The sequence below is a fragment of the Apostichopus japonicus genome, chromosome 22, assembly GCF_037975245.1.
Source record: "Apostichopus japonicus isolate 1M-3 chromosome 22, ASM3797524v1, whole genome shotgun sequence".
Classification (NCBI taxonomy): Eukaryota; Metazoa; Echinodermata; class Holothuroidea; order Aspidochirotida; family Stichopodidae; genus Apostichopus; species Apostichopus japonicus.
In genome coordinates this window covers 16522556-16535422 of record NC_092582.1, presented here as the reverse complement: position 1 = coordinate 16535422, position 12867 = coordinate 16522556, and the positions used below count along the sequence as shown (strand labels likewise).

At 37.1% G+C, this 12867-nt stretch overlaps 1 protein-coding gene across 1 annotated transcript in view; it reads right to left on the bottom strand.

Annotated features, from left to right (window-relative positions):
- LOC139963918 (sulfhydryl oxidase 1-like) overlaps positions 1–12867 on the bottom strand; it is a 32076-nt gene extending 19209 nt beyond the window's left edge. Inside the window, exons 1-3 of the mRNA XM_071965145.1 lie at positions 12579–12867; positions 11368–11468; positions 7135–7180 (exon numbers count right to left, since the gene is read on the bottom strand). Coding sequence (XP_071821246.1) covers positions 7135–7180; positions 11368–11468; positions 12579–12837 — 406 coding nt within the window. The 5' untranslated portion in view covers positions 12838–12867. The remainder of the gene's footprint in view (positions 1–7134; positions 7181–11367; positions 11469–12578) is intronic.

Here is a 12867-nt window from a genome sequence, read left to right as displayed (position 1 = left end):
AATAGATTCAAACATGTTTTTAAAGAGATACGAAGCATTTATGTACAGTTCATAGCTAGATTTGGGAGTGTACTGTCGTATCGCATGCACCCTGAACGGTAACCCACAATGGCCTTCTATATGGCACCTTATATCCTCCCTCTCAGACTGTATTCCGGCACTTAGTAAACAGAATGAGAAAGTCCAGGCAAAAGCTCAAACTATGTCTCAAGCAAGGGTAAGGTGTAAGGCAAATTCACATCCCTAGTCCACTTCTTTCCTGCTTTTACAGTAATTCACACCCTAGTCCACTTCTTTCCTGCTTTTACAGTAATTCACACCCTAGTCCACTTCTTTCCTGCTTTTACAGTATTCACACCCTAGTTCACTTCTTTCCTGCTTTTACAGTAATTCACACCCTAGTCCACTTCTTTCCTGCTTTTAAAGTAATTCACACCCTAGTCCACTTCTTTCCTGCTTGTACAGTAATTCAAACCCTAGTCCACTTCTTTCCTGCTTTTACAGTAATTCACACCCTACTTGTAGTCCACTTCTTTCCTGCTTTTAAAGTAATTCACACCCTACTTGTAGTCCACTTCTTTCCTGCTTTTACAGTAATTCACACCCTAGTCCACTTCTTTCCTGCTGTTACAGTAATTCACACCCTAGGTCCACTGCATTCCTGCTTTTACAGTAATTCACACCCTAGTCCACTTCTTTCCTGCTTTTAAAGTAATTCACATCCCTAGTCCACTTCTTTCCTGCTTTTACAGTCATTCAAACCCCAAGTCCACTTCTTTCCTGCTTTTACAGTCATTTAAAGACCCTCCCCTATTCTCCTTTCTTCCCAAGAGGATCCCCCAAAACCATTACGGACTCAAATGCTAATATTTATCAATAGTAAACTATCAGTGACTTTGAAGTGGCTGTGATTTAATGTGTTTGAAGTGATTGAAGAAGTTATATTATAAGAAAGACCAAAAGTCCTCAGGCATCTATTTATTTAAAAAAAAATTAAGCATCTCTCACTGCAACTTGTAGATTATTTGAGCTCACAGATAAATTGTCAACTCTGCATCATATTTGTAACTCATATTCCCAATTTATGAAAATGTTCAGAAATTTCTTTTAATTTCAACTTAGACTAGGGCTTCAAAAAACCTAAAACGTTGAATTTTGCTACTGAGCTAATTTAACAAGAAGAAAAAAAAACTTTCTAGGACAGTCCTACGAATCAATCAACCAGTGGTTGTAAAATACAGCAAGGATATTGTCCCATGCTTCTTTTCCTATTGTAACCCCCTTATCACCCCTCCCTATCCCCCACCCCCATCAACTACCCCCTTTTCTTAACCTTACTGGCTCCCAAAAAACCTATCATGCAAGTTTTCTCTCCATGTGATCGGCTTCCAAAACAAATAGTACAGATAAAGTATTACATCATAATGTATCTATTATACACATTATATCTCCCTTTCCGTACTCCCCACTCCATCCCACCCCCTCCCCCCACTCCACAATATTTTGTATTCTAAAATGCATGTATATATTCCAAGGTTGAGTGTTATCTCTGCCTGTATAATATATCTTTCTGCATTTTGTGACAAAATCAAAATTTTTAAAATAAATCATAATTTCTGAAAAAAAAATAAGGAAAAAGCATTCATAATAATCTTCACTTCCCTTCTCTCTCCCCAGGGCCCATCTTCCCTCCAAAAACTTTTACCCTTATATGGAATAATAATATTCAACATTTGGCTGAAAAAATTGACTTAGTTTCTTACATATATATTACACTGAAATATGAAAAGTTTCAGCCATGTTTTTTGTTGTTGGAATACCTGTTGCTTTAACGCTCAACAATCAGGACGGAGAAAAAAGAAGGAAAAAAACAGCATTCATGTTGCACAGGGACAGATTACCCTCGCAGATAAATGAGCGTCCGGTGTCAACGATAAAAGCATACCCCATAAATTGCCAATATTTTTGAGTGGTGTGACAGGTAGTGTAAACTCCCCGAAGATTTGCCACCAGGAAATATGAAAAGCCAAACCCCCCCCATCAAAAAATATTTGAAGACCCGGTATTATGAATTATGAGATTGCAGTAGGAAACATCTTGGGGACACAGAGATATATACATCCTTCATTACAGTATGTATGCAAGTATTCTTTTTGTTCTTTTTTGTTCAACCTTCCTTTCTTTTTGGGTATGATTATTGGGTTGCCTTCGGGGAAGGACGATTTCGGTGATAATTTGTAAGGATGTTTAATGAATTATAAATACATACACTATGGTAACCATTTCTTCAGTCAATAAATAGCTATTACCTTTCGGCTATAGGAAATTGCAGTGATTATGTCATCTGTTCCTCGTTTCGAAGCTATATAGTCACCGTAAAGCATGTGTATTACCTGTAGATGATGTCTCGAAGATACTTGTTAGGGATAAATTCCCCCGTCCCGTCGCACTTTTACCCCTTCAAGCCAAAAGAGGCTCGAGTGAGCATTATTACGTGTAGATTGCGTCAACAAGAGACGACATAGACGCTGATTTCGGGGATAATTTGTAAATATGTATACTGAATTATAAAAAGATACACTAGGGTAACCATTTCCATGGTCAATAAATAGCTATTACCTATCGGCTATAAATCTAACAGTTTTATGTACCGTATGGTAGAAAGATACACCATGCTACTGTCTACAACTAGATGCATGGCCCAAAATCAACATGTATTGTACAGAGTAAAACAACAGAAGTATGAGGATTGATAAAGAAAAATTTCTGCTCATATAATAAATAAATAATAGTAAGGATGGATGGATGGATGGATGCATACCGCCCTTAAGAACACACGACTAGACACAGTTTGGGTGGTTGGTAGAATCAAAACGGAATTGGATGAAAGTGAATTAAAAATGTTTTGCATTTTACTCCCTTCTTGTAAGGAATTTCTGGAGGAATATTTACCATTTTCCAGTTTTGAGAGTAAATTGTATTTACATATATAATATACTGTATATACATACAATCAGCGTCCATAGCCTATAGTGGTTAGGGTGTCCGCATATAAAGCAGGACGCCCAGGTTCGAATCCAGGTTGAGGCTGGAAGTTTTCTTCACTGTTCTGGATTTTTCAACTCACTACGGTTTCAATATATATATATATATATATTGCTGTATATGTATATAAAGTCAAGCAAATTTGTTTTACGTTGTTTCTTCAAACTTATAATGACAATTATAAGTTATGTAGATCTACCATATGTTCCTCTGGTCTATTCATATCATTTGTTGAGAACAAAAAAACAAAACAATGTGTTGATGTGTGATGAATTGCTACCATGTTTTAATTCCATTTTATTAATACTCCTTAGGTTTTGTGAGAAAAAAAAAAAACAGGAAGAAAAAAATGTCAATCAACCACAGAAATTTGCTTTAACCCAGAGTGAACTATATCCCCAGATGATAGACTGCCCTCTATCTCCTCTTTCTGATGACTTATACTTTGTTTGACCTAAGATATTTATATAACCATGATGAATCAATCTAATACATGTTCTCTTTACCTAACCCCATCATGACAAAGATAAAACAAGATTCACGTCAAAAGGACAAACTTTTCAAGACACTGTTCTTTTTTGTCCCCTCAAATTCCGATAATTTTTGCTGCCAGTGCTAATATATTTAAAGTATTTAGTATTTACTACTCTTATTATTGTATAACAAACCGCATTTTATATATATAGAAGGAAAGCAAGAAGGATATTCTAGTTAACATACTAATTTAAAAAGATCGGGCCAAAGCTTTGAACGGTACAAAAGAAGTCAAGTCAATCAATCAGAGAGCGTCAAGAAATATTACTTTTGAAAGAAATAAGGCACGGTTTGACTGAAATGCTACTTGTGTGCACTTAACCAGTCAGGGTTGATATTTAAAGAATTTTTCAAGGATAAAAGAAGACAAAAATGGGCAAAGAGAAGAAAAAAAGAAAATTTATTTGCAAGTCGACCTGCGGTTCATGCAACATTCAAACGGAAAACTTTGCTTCTTCAAAGAATGATCTGACCTCCATTTTGTATAATTTAAATAAAATCTTGATCTCAACTATTATTCAAGCCATCCATGTTCTTAAAACACAACTACCATCATAAAAAACATAAAATGCTTGCATAATCCCCCATTACTTACAGTAACTGGTTTTGGGGAATGTAAAGTTCTACTAATAACCTGGAATTATTTATTTTTGGGAAAATTACACTTTAACTAAGACATAGGTCATGATTCATTCAAAATGTGTCCCTTTGATTTTAGGACACGTTTAAATTACAGTGTATATACCGAGTATGTTAAAAAAAGAACTTTGGGTATCTTGATGGACACCAGATGAATGTCAATCCATTAAATCGAGAAATTTAATCCCCCAATCCCCACCAATTTTTGTAATCGCTTTTTTTTTTTTTTTCCCCGTCAAGAACTGATGCAAATGTTCTCTGCGTGTCTTTCCTAATACCACTTTTTCTATTTTTTAACGATCTTCTCCCACCCACATCCCCCCTTTTTATGTTCCATTTCTCAACGACATCTTCACATCGTTTTTATTGAGCCCCATGAAGTGTCTGAACATTCCAAAATTTGAAAACTAGAAAAAAAAAAAAATATGCAAGATGATAAATAAAAAAAAACCTTTCGCATTTCCAGCAACTTCAACAGATAAGAAACAATCAAGCAGAGAGGCGCTACACTCGAGTATAGTACCTGGTCCCACTTTCCATCTGATACTGAATGTTCAGGCCATCGTGATTGCAAACCTTCGTTATCCCCCCTCCACGTTGAGGTGCTATAACTGTACCCCATTGATGAAGCACAGATCCCCCATCATTACACTTTCAAAACTTTATCTCTAATTAGAAAACTTTCATAAAATGTCAGACCCTTGATTGACAGGGCTCGTCGGCCGGAATGAACACGCGCGGTATGGCAACCGACCGGAGCTCTCTTCCATACCCAATCTCGGTACGTGAGACGCGGGGAAATAAATCATGTTTGGGCTTTTAATGATAGCAGAATGTAAGAGCCATTAAAAAACAGTAATGTAAGCCAGCCAGCCAGCAACAGCAATGGCTCGGTTCAACTTTCAAAGTTTGGATGATACGGTTCTTTATTAATTATAACGAGATACTTCTCTTTTCCACCACCGCTTCCCACCCCCCCCAACCTTAAAAAAAAAAAAAAAAAAAAGGGAGTAAAAAACAAAGGAAGTAAGAAATAATAATAAGAAAATGTTGATTAACATCCCAAAATATTTACTTATGATTGTCAGTGTTGGAATTAAAACCGCAAAGATGTTTTTTTTCTTCTTTTTTTTCCTCTAGTTGCTACTACATATCACTTTCAATTTTTGAGGGGTTACCTTAGTAACCAAAATGTTGAAAGGGTACAGTACTTAAAACGAATGATCTCAACCCCACAAAAGAAGGGGGAAAAAAACATTGTAGTTTGCTTTTATTAAGATTAATTTTTATCTCCCCACTATTGAAGGATGCACTTAAGATTATTAAAAAGACCAGACTCTTAATGAAACGATATACCAAGGAAGTAGGGAAGAAAACATGAAAAGAAATGAAAAGAAGAAAAAGATGGAAAGAAAGAAAGAAAATAAATGAAACGAGGAATCATTTTCTTTTACAAAAAGAGTCGTTTCTATGATTGTTGACTGTTGAATACCCTCCCATTAGTGGATAGGCTCATAATTTGCCTTCATACGAACCTTTCGCTTTTAATGGTTCATAAATGCACCGCCGGAATTTTTCGGATTTGCTCTCTTAATGAATCGCTCGCTTGAAATAATACAGACCACGGCTAGTTTAGAAAACGTGAGGAAAGTACATGTGTATGTGTACACAGCGACGACGCGTAGTTTAGCGTACAGGTAAATGTCACAGATCGAGAGACAAAATCAAAGATCGTTGGTTGAAGGGTATGAACTGGGAGGAAAAGATACTATAGAGCTATCACAGATCCAGAACAGCAATGGGTTGTAGGGGAATTTTGCACACACTGACACAGGGACAGTAATTATCGCCCCGGCCTATTTTATTCGTGCAGGCGGAAGAAAAAAACTAATTATTTGGTGGATTTCATTTCGAAACAACTGTTGCGAAGGAAAACGTTTACTTACTGTACATCAAAGATTTTGTAAGGAGAAGAGAGGAGAGGGATCAAGGATGGGAGAGGAAGGGGAAGTATTGATACATGGAAAAGGAAGCAACTAACTTGGACACTAAAGGGGAAAGAAAGTAATGGGCGGGGAAGGGGGGATCGCAATAATTAGAGGTGAACAAAAAAGACACAGGTCCAAAAATACGAGGGAACCTTGGCCCTGCTCCCACCTTCCCCACCCCAACTGATGTCGAGGGCCTGAGACAAGGGAGAAAACAGAGAGAATAAATGATAAAGGTGGGGAAAAAACGTACAGATGACAGAAAAATAAGGGGGGGGGGGGGTTCTGTATTGTTACAGTAAGTTCAAACCATGTCCTCATAGTGTAGGTTTTTTCACAAAAATGAGCTGCTTTCTGCTCTATTTCTTTATACAGAGTTCTAACATGGACTTGAAACTGTATCAACTTTCTAAGCTTTTTAATTTTCTTCTGCTTCTCTCCCCCTCCCCCCTACTACCTCCCCTCTCCAGCTACAAAAACAAAATACACTTCACTTCATGTACATCTCTACACTTGCTGTGCAGTATAGAGTGCGACCAAATTGGCTCTGCCAAATACAAGTTTGCCCACAGGTAGGGCCCACAGTCAGTGGGTAGTGTACTGGTTTATAACATTATAACCTAGCTACAGTATAGTGTAGTCCAGGCCAACTGTATGACACTTTAGACATACTGTACATAGGTAGGGCCCAGAGTGGGCATTGTAATGGTTTACAAATTTAATATCCTAGGTTCAGTATAGTTGAGTCCAAGCCTACTGTATGACACATTAGACACACATGGGTAAGGCCCACAGTCAGTGTGCAGTGTACTGATTTATAACATTATAACCTAGCTATACCAGGCCTACTGTATGACACATAAGACACGTACATGCCAGACATTGAAACTGTACAGTAAATGGAAACATAAATGTCCATTGTATTTACCTTTGTACGGTACTCCGGATCCATTCTTAGCACGAGGAGGAAACTCCTAAAGGGTAAAGAAAACAAAAACAAAGCAATGTACAAAGGTCATCAAAAGAAAACAAGGAGATGAAGAAATCCTTCACAACTGAAGCTAAAACACATCTTTAATGATACTTGTTTATACAAAGACTGTGAATGGATTTTAGTTTGGATACTGTACAAAGTTTACAATACTCCTTGTGGAAGAAAAATGTGCCTTCGCAAAACATGAATCACAACCAGCCACGACATGTTCCCCTCCATTAACTTACAGAACTTACAGACCTTAAAGTGACCTTAAGGGACCTTTGACCTACAATTATTTGAATGCAACAGAATGACTTTGTACAAGGTTACCACAGGTTCAATATATGGCAAGTACACTGTACATATTGGATTCCATCAGGCTGACAGTTTATCTTATTAAACTGCTGTGTTTGCAAGACTTTCATGTGCTGAGTACCGAGGAAATTCATGTCAGCTATTAAAGCTTTCTAGTCAAGAACGATCATTTTTTACAAGTTTTCAACTACAGGTTGAAATCGTCCTGAAACCTCCAGCCAATCTCAACCTCATACTGTACAGTGCAATAAATTTAATACAGTACTTTTAATACAAGTGACTACCTACTGTAGGGAGAAATCTTAAATGTATCAAATACAAGTTCGGTGCAAAAATACATAATACCAATGTCTGTAAGCTAGGTACAGAAGATGGGAGTGCATCTGTTGAATGGAGACAGGTAACAGACGAGTGCAAACTAACCATCTTCACAAGAATTTTTTTCACACAGCATTTTTCCTGTTTCAGTATGACAACTAAAAGGAAATCTCATACCACACTGAATATGGTGATGTCAGCACCCCTGCTGTACGTACATCAAACATAACTGTGCTCTGAATTTTTTTTTAATTTCTTTTGTTTTTGGCTGCCAATAGACAGCAAGTTCGCCACGTACTCTACGATTGGCAACAACTTCACTCGCTTAATCGATGCATCCATTAAGCCTAGCATGCATGCATTAATTAATGGAATTTTTGTCTTTCTAATTTATCGGATAACAGAGTTAATTCAATCTGCGCCACTATATGATACAGTACAGTACATATCAACATCTGTACAACAGACATACGGCAAATATACTGTAATATTCTGACTCAAAATTGTAATTTAAGCAGAACCCTCTTTTTGAAGTTTTTAATAATGGAAGAAAGTGCAACTTATCACTGCATACTGTATGTTCACATTGTACAGGTACCCAGATTCTGAACAAATTTGATTATTATTGTATACATGTTATTAGTGTAGTTTTTAATTTCTTTATAAAATTCTGAAGATGCAGCAACATACAGTAACTCTCCCCTCCCCCAGCCCCGAGTTTGTGACTGCAAATTTTATTTCATACGTAATCAAGAAATTAGATATCAATTAAAAACATGCAGATTAATTTAGGCTCCCATTTCAAATAATCACTAATTGTTTGAATATGAAATTGCCAGAATCAAAGGGAATTGTTAATTTATTTGTAATAAGCCAGTCTCTTATGTGAATATAAAGGTGGGAGTTGGGGGGGGGGGTGGGCGAGGGGATTGGAGGCAAGCTTACTGTAGGTGGATGTCACATGTTATTGGTTTGCATAAATGTTGCACTGTCTTCTTCCAAATTAACCTCAGTGAGAAGATTGTCAAGTTACTGAAGAACTTCAAGCTTGCCCTGATTCAAGTAAATTTATGTTCCCACATTCATGAAGTTCTTGGGAGGGACATACAGTATGTGCAGTTGGGTCGCCATGCATTTGAAAGTCGTGGGGGTGGGGTGGGGGTTTACAGCAAAATGAAAGCAATATTTGGGGAAGCACAGGATGTGGGTAAGTATGCAAGCTGGAACAAGGCCCTGTCTGCTGGGGGTGAAGGGAGTAAAACCCCATGAGTTTTGCGCTTGTGATCATTTCTAAAACTTATGTAAGAACATACATGTTAATCAACTTCCAATCAGTATAATTTGAGATAGACAGAAGTAAATTATAGTCAGAAGTCAAAAAGCTGTGTATCTTCCTGCCTATTTTTTTCTGTAAGTAGCTTACTACAGTATACTGTATATGTTTGACTTTAAGTATAACATGCTCACTCTATGTAGAGCTGTCATATGCAGTAGTATGTCAAAGGAGGGGGGGGGGGGGGATGGACTCAGAACAATTTTGCAGACATTCCCTCTCCCCCCCCAACCCTTTACATACTACTGCATATGAGAGCTCTACTGTACATAGAGAGAGCATGTTAAATTTAAAGTCAAAGTCAAACATTGTAAGCTACATACGGTACGTTTACAACATTCAATCAAAGTATGTGAACTGTATATTGCTGATTTGATTAGATAACATTGTTCAACTGCTATTTAAATTGCAAATTAGTGATTAAATTTATCTGGGTCAATAATGTGCAGTAAACTCACTTTGGGGTTTCATGTACTGTACTCAAGTTTCAAGCTGACAGATATATTTCCAATTACAGTACCCTCGTATTTTTCTTCTTCTTTTATCTTTCCTTTTCTTGTCTTTGGCCATATGGCATCCATACAGTACACAACAAGCAGTTGTGATGATCACAAAATTTATGCTAGCCAGGTTACATAAAGGTTTGCGAAGAATTTTCAAAATGTGTCATTCAATCCCCTTTTGACCAAATTTGATTATATATACTGTATACATGTACGTATGATATTCAAAATACAGATTTGACATGAGAGGATAATTATGGTGACAGTACCTACTGTGCACAGAGATATATCTAACTGTAAAGGGCTTCAGAATAAAGGCAATGCAGTCCAATCACACACACACAAAGCAAAGAGCCATACACAGTACAGTACTTTTTAAGCCTGGATTTAAAGGCATTGAAGACTCGCTCCAAACCGCGTGCGGCCATCTGAAAAAGTTAACTTTCTGTTGCTTGCAAGTGACGTTTTGTTCGTGTCGGTACAAAATGCAGAAAGTAATGAATCGTGATACCTTAATTGTTATCTTTAGCTGGATCTGAGATGTCCATCGCTGTATGGTTTCTACACTGTGCTGTGGGTATTGACCGCAGCTGTATGTACTGACTGTACACTAGTGTCTAATTACCGACGATAGCAAGCTGTGTGTGTATATTCTGGGATCGATGGTGGTGTCTAACACTTCTGTTACACCTCATTCGAAACTAGGTCAGATTACCGGCATTAGACGTTTCTTTTTGTGCGAGTCTTCACACCCTTTAACATAAAAGTTAATCAATGTAATCACAAATATTTGACAATTTTATCCACACGAGTCCACGGAAGTTGAGTGCTTCATCCCCACGATGTGAACATTAACATAAATGTATAGATTTACTCTACTACAAACAATTATATGATATGAATGACAATATTGCAATGCCTGTTTCCTTTTCTTTTTTTTCTTTTTTTTTAAGACAGCACTTGATCTTTGAGAAGAGTATTTAGAAAGAGCCCTAGATATAAAGGCTAAACAAACAGTACATGTATGTTCTCAATGTCACAAGCAGGCAAATGTTACCTTTCTTTGATGTTTCTGCTGCTCTTATTTGCAACTGCAGTAAGTACTATCTATCGGTATTTTCTTCAATTTTTGGTACATGAAATTGATAAAATGTCCTGTTTATTGGGAACTGCAGTCCTAACGTGTAAACCTTAACAGTAAAATTAGAGTTCACCAACAGCATTTATACAGTAATGGACCCCATGTAACAACTTTTCATGTAAATCATTACAAGTGCAACTTTACTTTCAAATCAGCCAAGCAACAGTTCAAAATATATTGATATTTCCATGTAATGTTTAACAATCTGTGTTTTATGCTAAGTACTATGAGAAGTGTCCGGACCACAAATTTGTTCAAGAATGAATCAAGTTCTTTATCAACCTACTACAGTAAATATTGTTCAATCCTTCATTTAGTTGAAAAGACTCTTACTGCATAAAGCAAGTACCTTAGTGTGACCAAATGGTTTGGCTAATACTCTGGCAGTAGCTATTGGGAAAATTGCCAACCAAACTCAAAAAGTTGCTTGTGGCCAAACAAGAACCTTTTCACGATATGTGTTTTTCCAGGAAAGAGTTAAAGATAAGATTCATTTGTTTTTCTCCAGCTATTAACAGAACTGCTACAAAAGACAGTTTGCAATTTGGAATAGTTTATAATAGAGCATACTGTACCTTCATGGATGGATAACCTGAAACTTGTTCCGCTATGCAAATAACGTGGTTGGCATCATCTGCACAGTCAATAGCAGCTACTGCAATAACCGACTTCCAGGCTGTAAGAACAGGACAACGAAGAGAACAAATTTTTCATTTTGGGGTATATGTTAATGACATATTCCTTATCAATATACAGTTTTTAACCAAACTGTATTTTCACTTGCCAACTGACTGACTCCCTAACATACACCCGGAACAGTATTTGTTTTTGAAACCCCTCCCCAGTGCTCATCCTCTCCCCCAACCCTCAAAGGAAAAAGGCAAAACTTAGCTAATGCTTAGCCTTCAGACCCATATAAAAGAGCCATGCCATTGGACCTACAGTCTTGCTTGGCTTAAAGTACACACAGGCTGGTATTGGAGTGAGTTTTTGTCAATTTTGTTGCATTGGTAAGATGTCTGTCGTCCCTCAAGTAGGACCATAGGCCTACCACTACTTTTGTTTTATTATGTTATCTCCGAAATGATGGAGAGTGAAGGCTAATGACAAACTATGTCATCATAACTTTAATACAGAAAGCAAATCTCTACAGCTCTCATAGAAAAATGTGTCATCGTAAAGGAATTAGTTGCCATCTGTATAAAACAACCAAATTTCTATTACGACCAAATTCAGCTTTGAAGGTCACCTAGCGGATGACTAGTTGTTTACATCAAATTCAGATTGCATTGTAACTAATTATCTCCTAACAATGATAGGTTGACTAGCATGAATAAGGCTGGGCCCTCTATCTGATTCTGAATAGTGGTTCCACTATTTTTAGTTGATGTGATATATAAATCTACCACAACATTAGTTGCAATACATATATAGGCTAGCTTGCTTCACCTTCTTTGTGCGAAGAAAGTAAAGCCTAAGGACGGTGATGTAACAAATTCAATAACAATTGGGCACACATTAGGCCTAGGCCTAGGCCAATAATGTAGCCTACGTAGGCCATATGTCTATGTTATGATGTCTGTTATTTGTTAACACTAAACAGGTTAGAGTTAGACGTCAGTTAGGCTAGGCTAAAGCCTATCCTAACTTTGTTGTACAGTACAGTCGATATAGGAGTAGTACATTGCAAAACAGTTATAATGAATGAAGCTGGAAACGCTAAGGTCCTATACTGAAACTTGAAAGTTTAGCATAGATAGTAAACGCTTTAACACAATGAGAGTACCTTTCACATCTGTTGCAAACTTCTTCCAAGTTGGTGCAAAGTGCACACAGTGTCCGCACCAGCTGGAGTAGAATTCTACCATCCATGCTTTGTCCGACAAAAGCACTGTCTGATAAAAATTATTTGCGACAAGAATGACGACGTCATCTTCTAAAGGTTCATATAGGCCTAATTTCTTCTTTCCACCCAAGGTAGCTGGGAACAGAAGTAACCAGAGAAAACCTGTCCAAATGTACTTCTGGTTTATGGGTGTCGCCATCTTAGTTGATAATAAATACACAAGTACAAT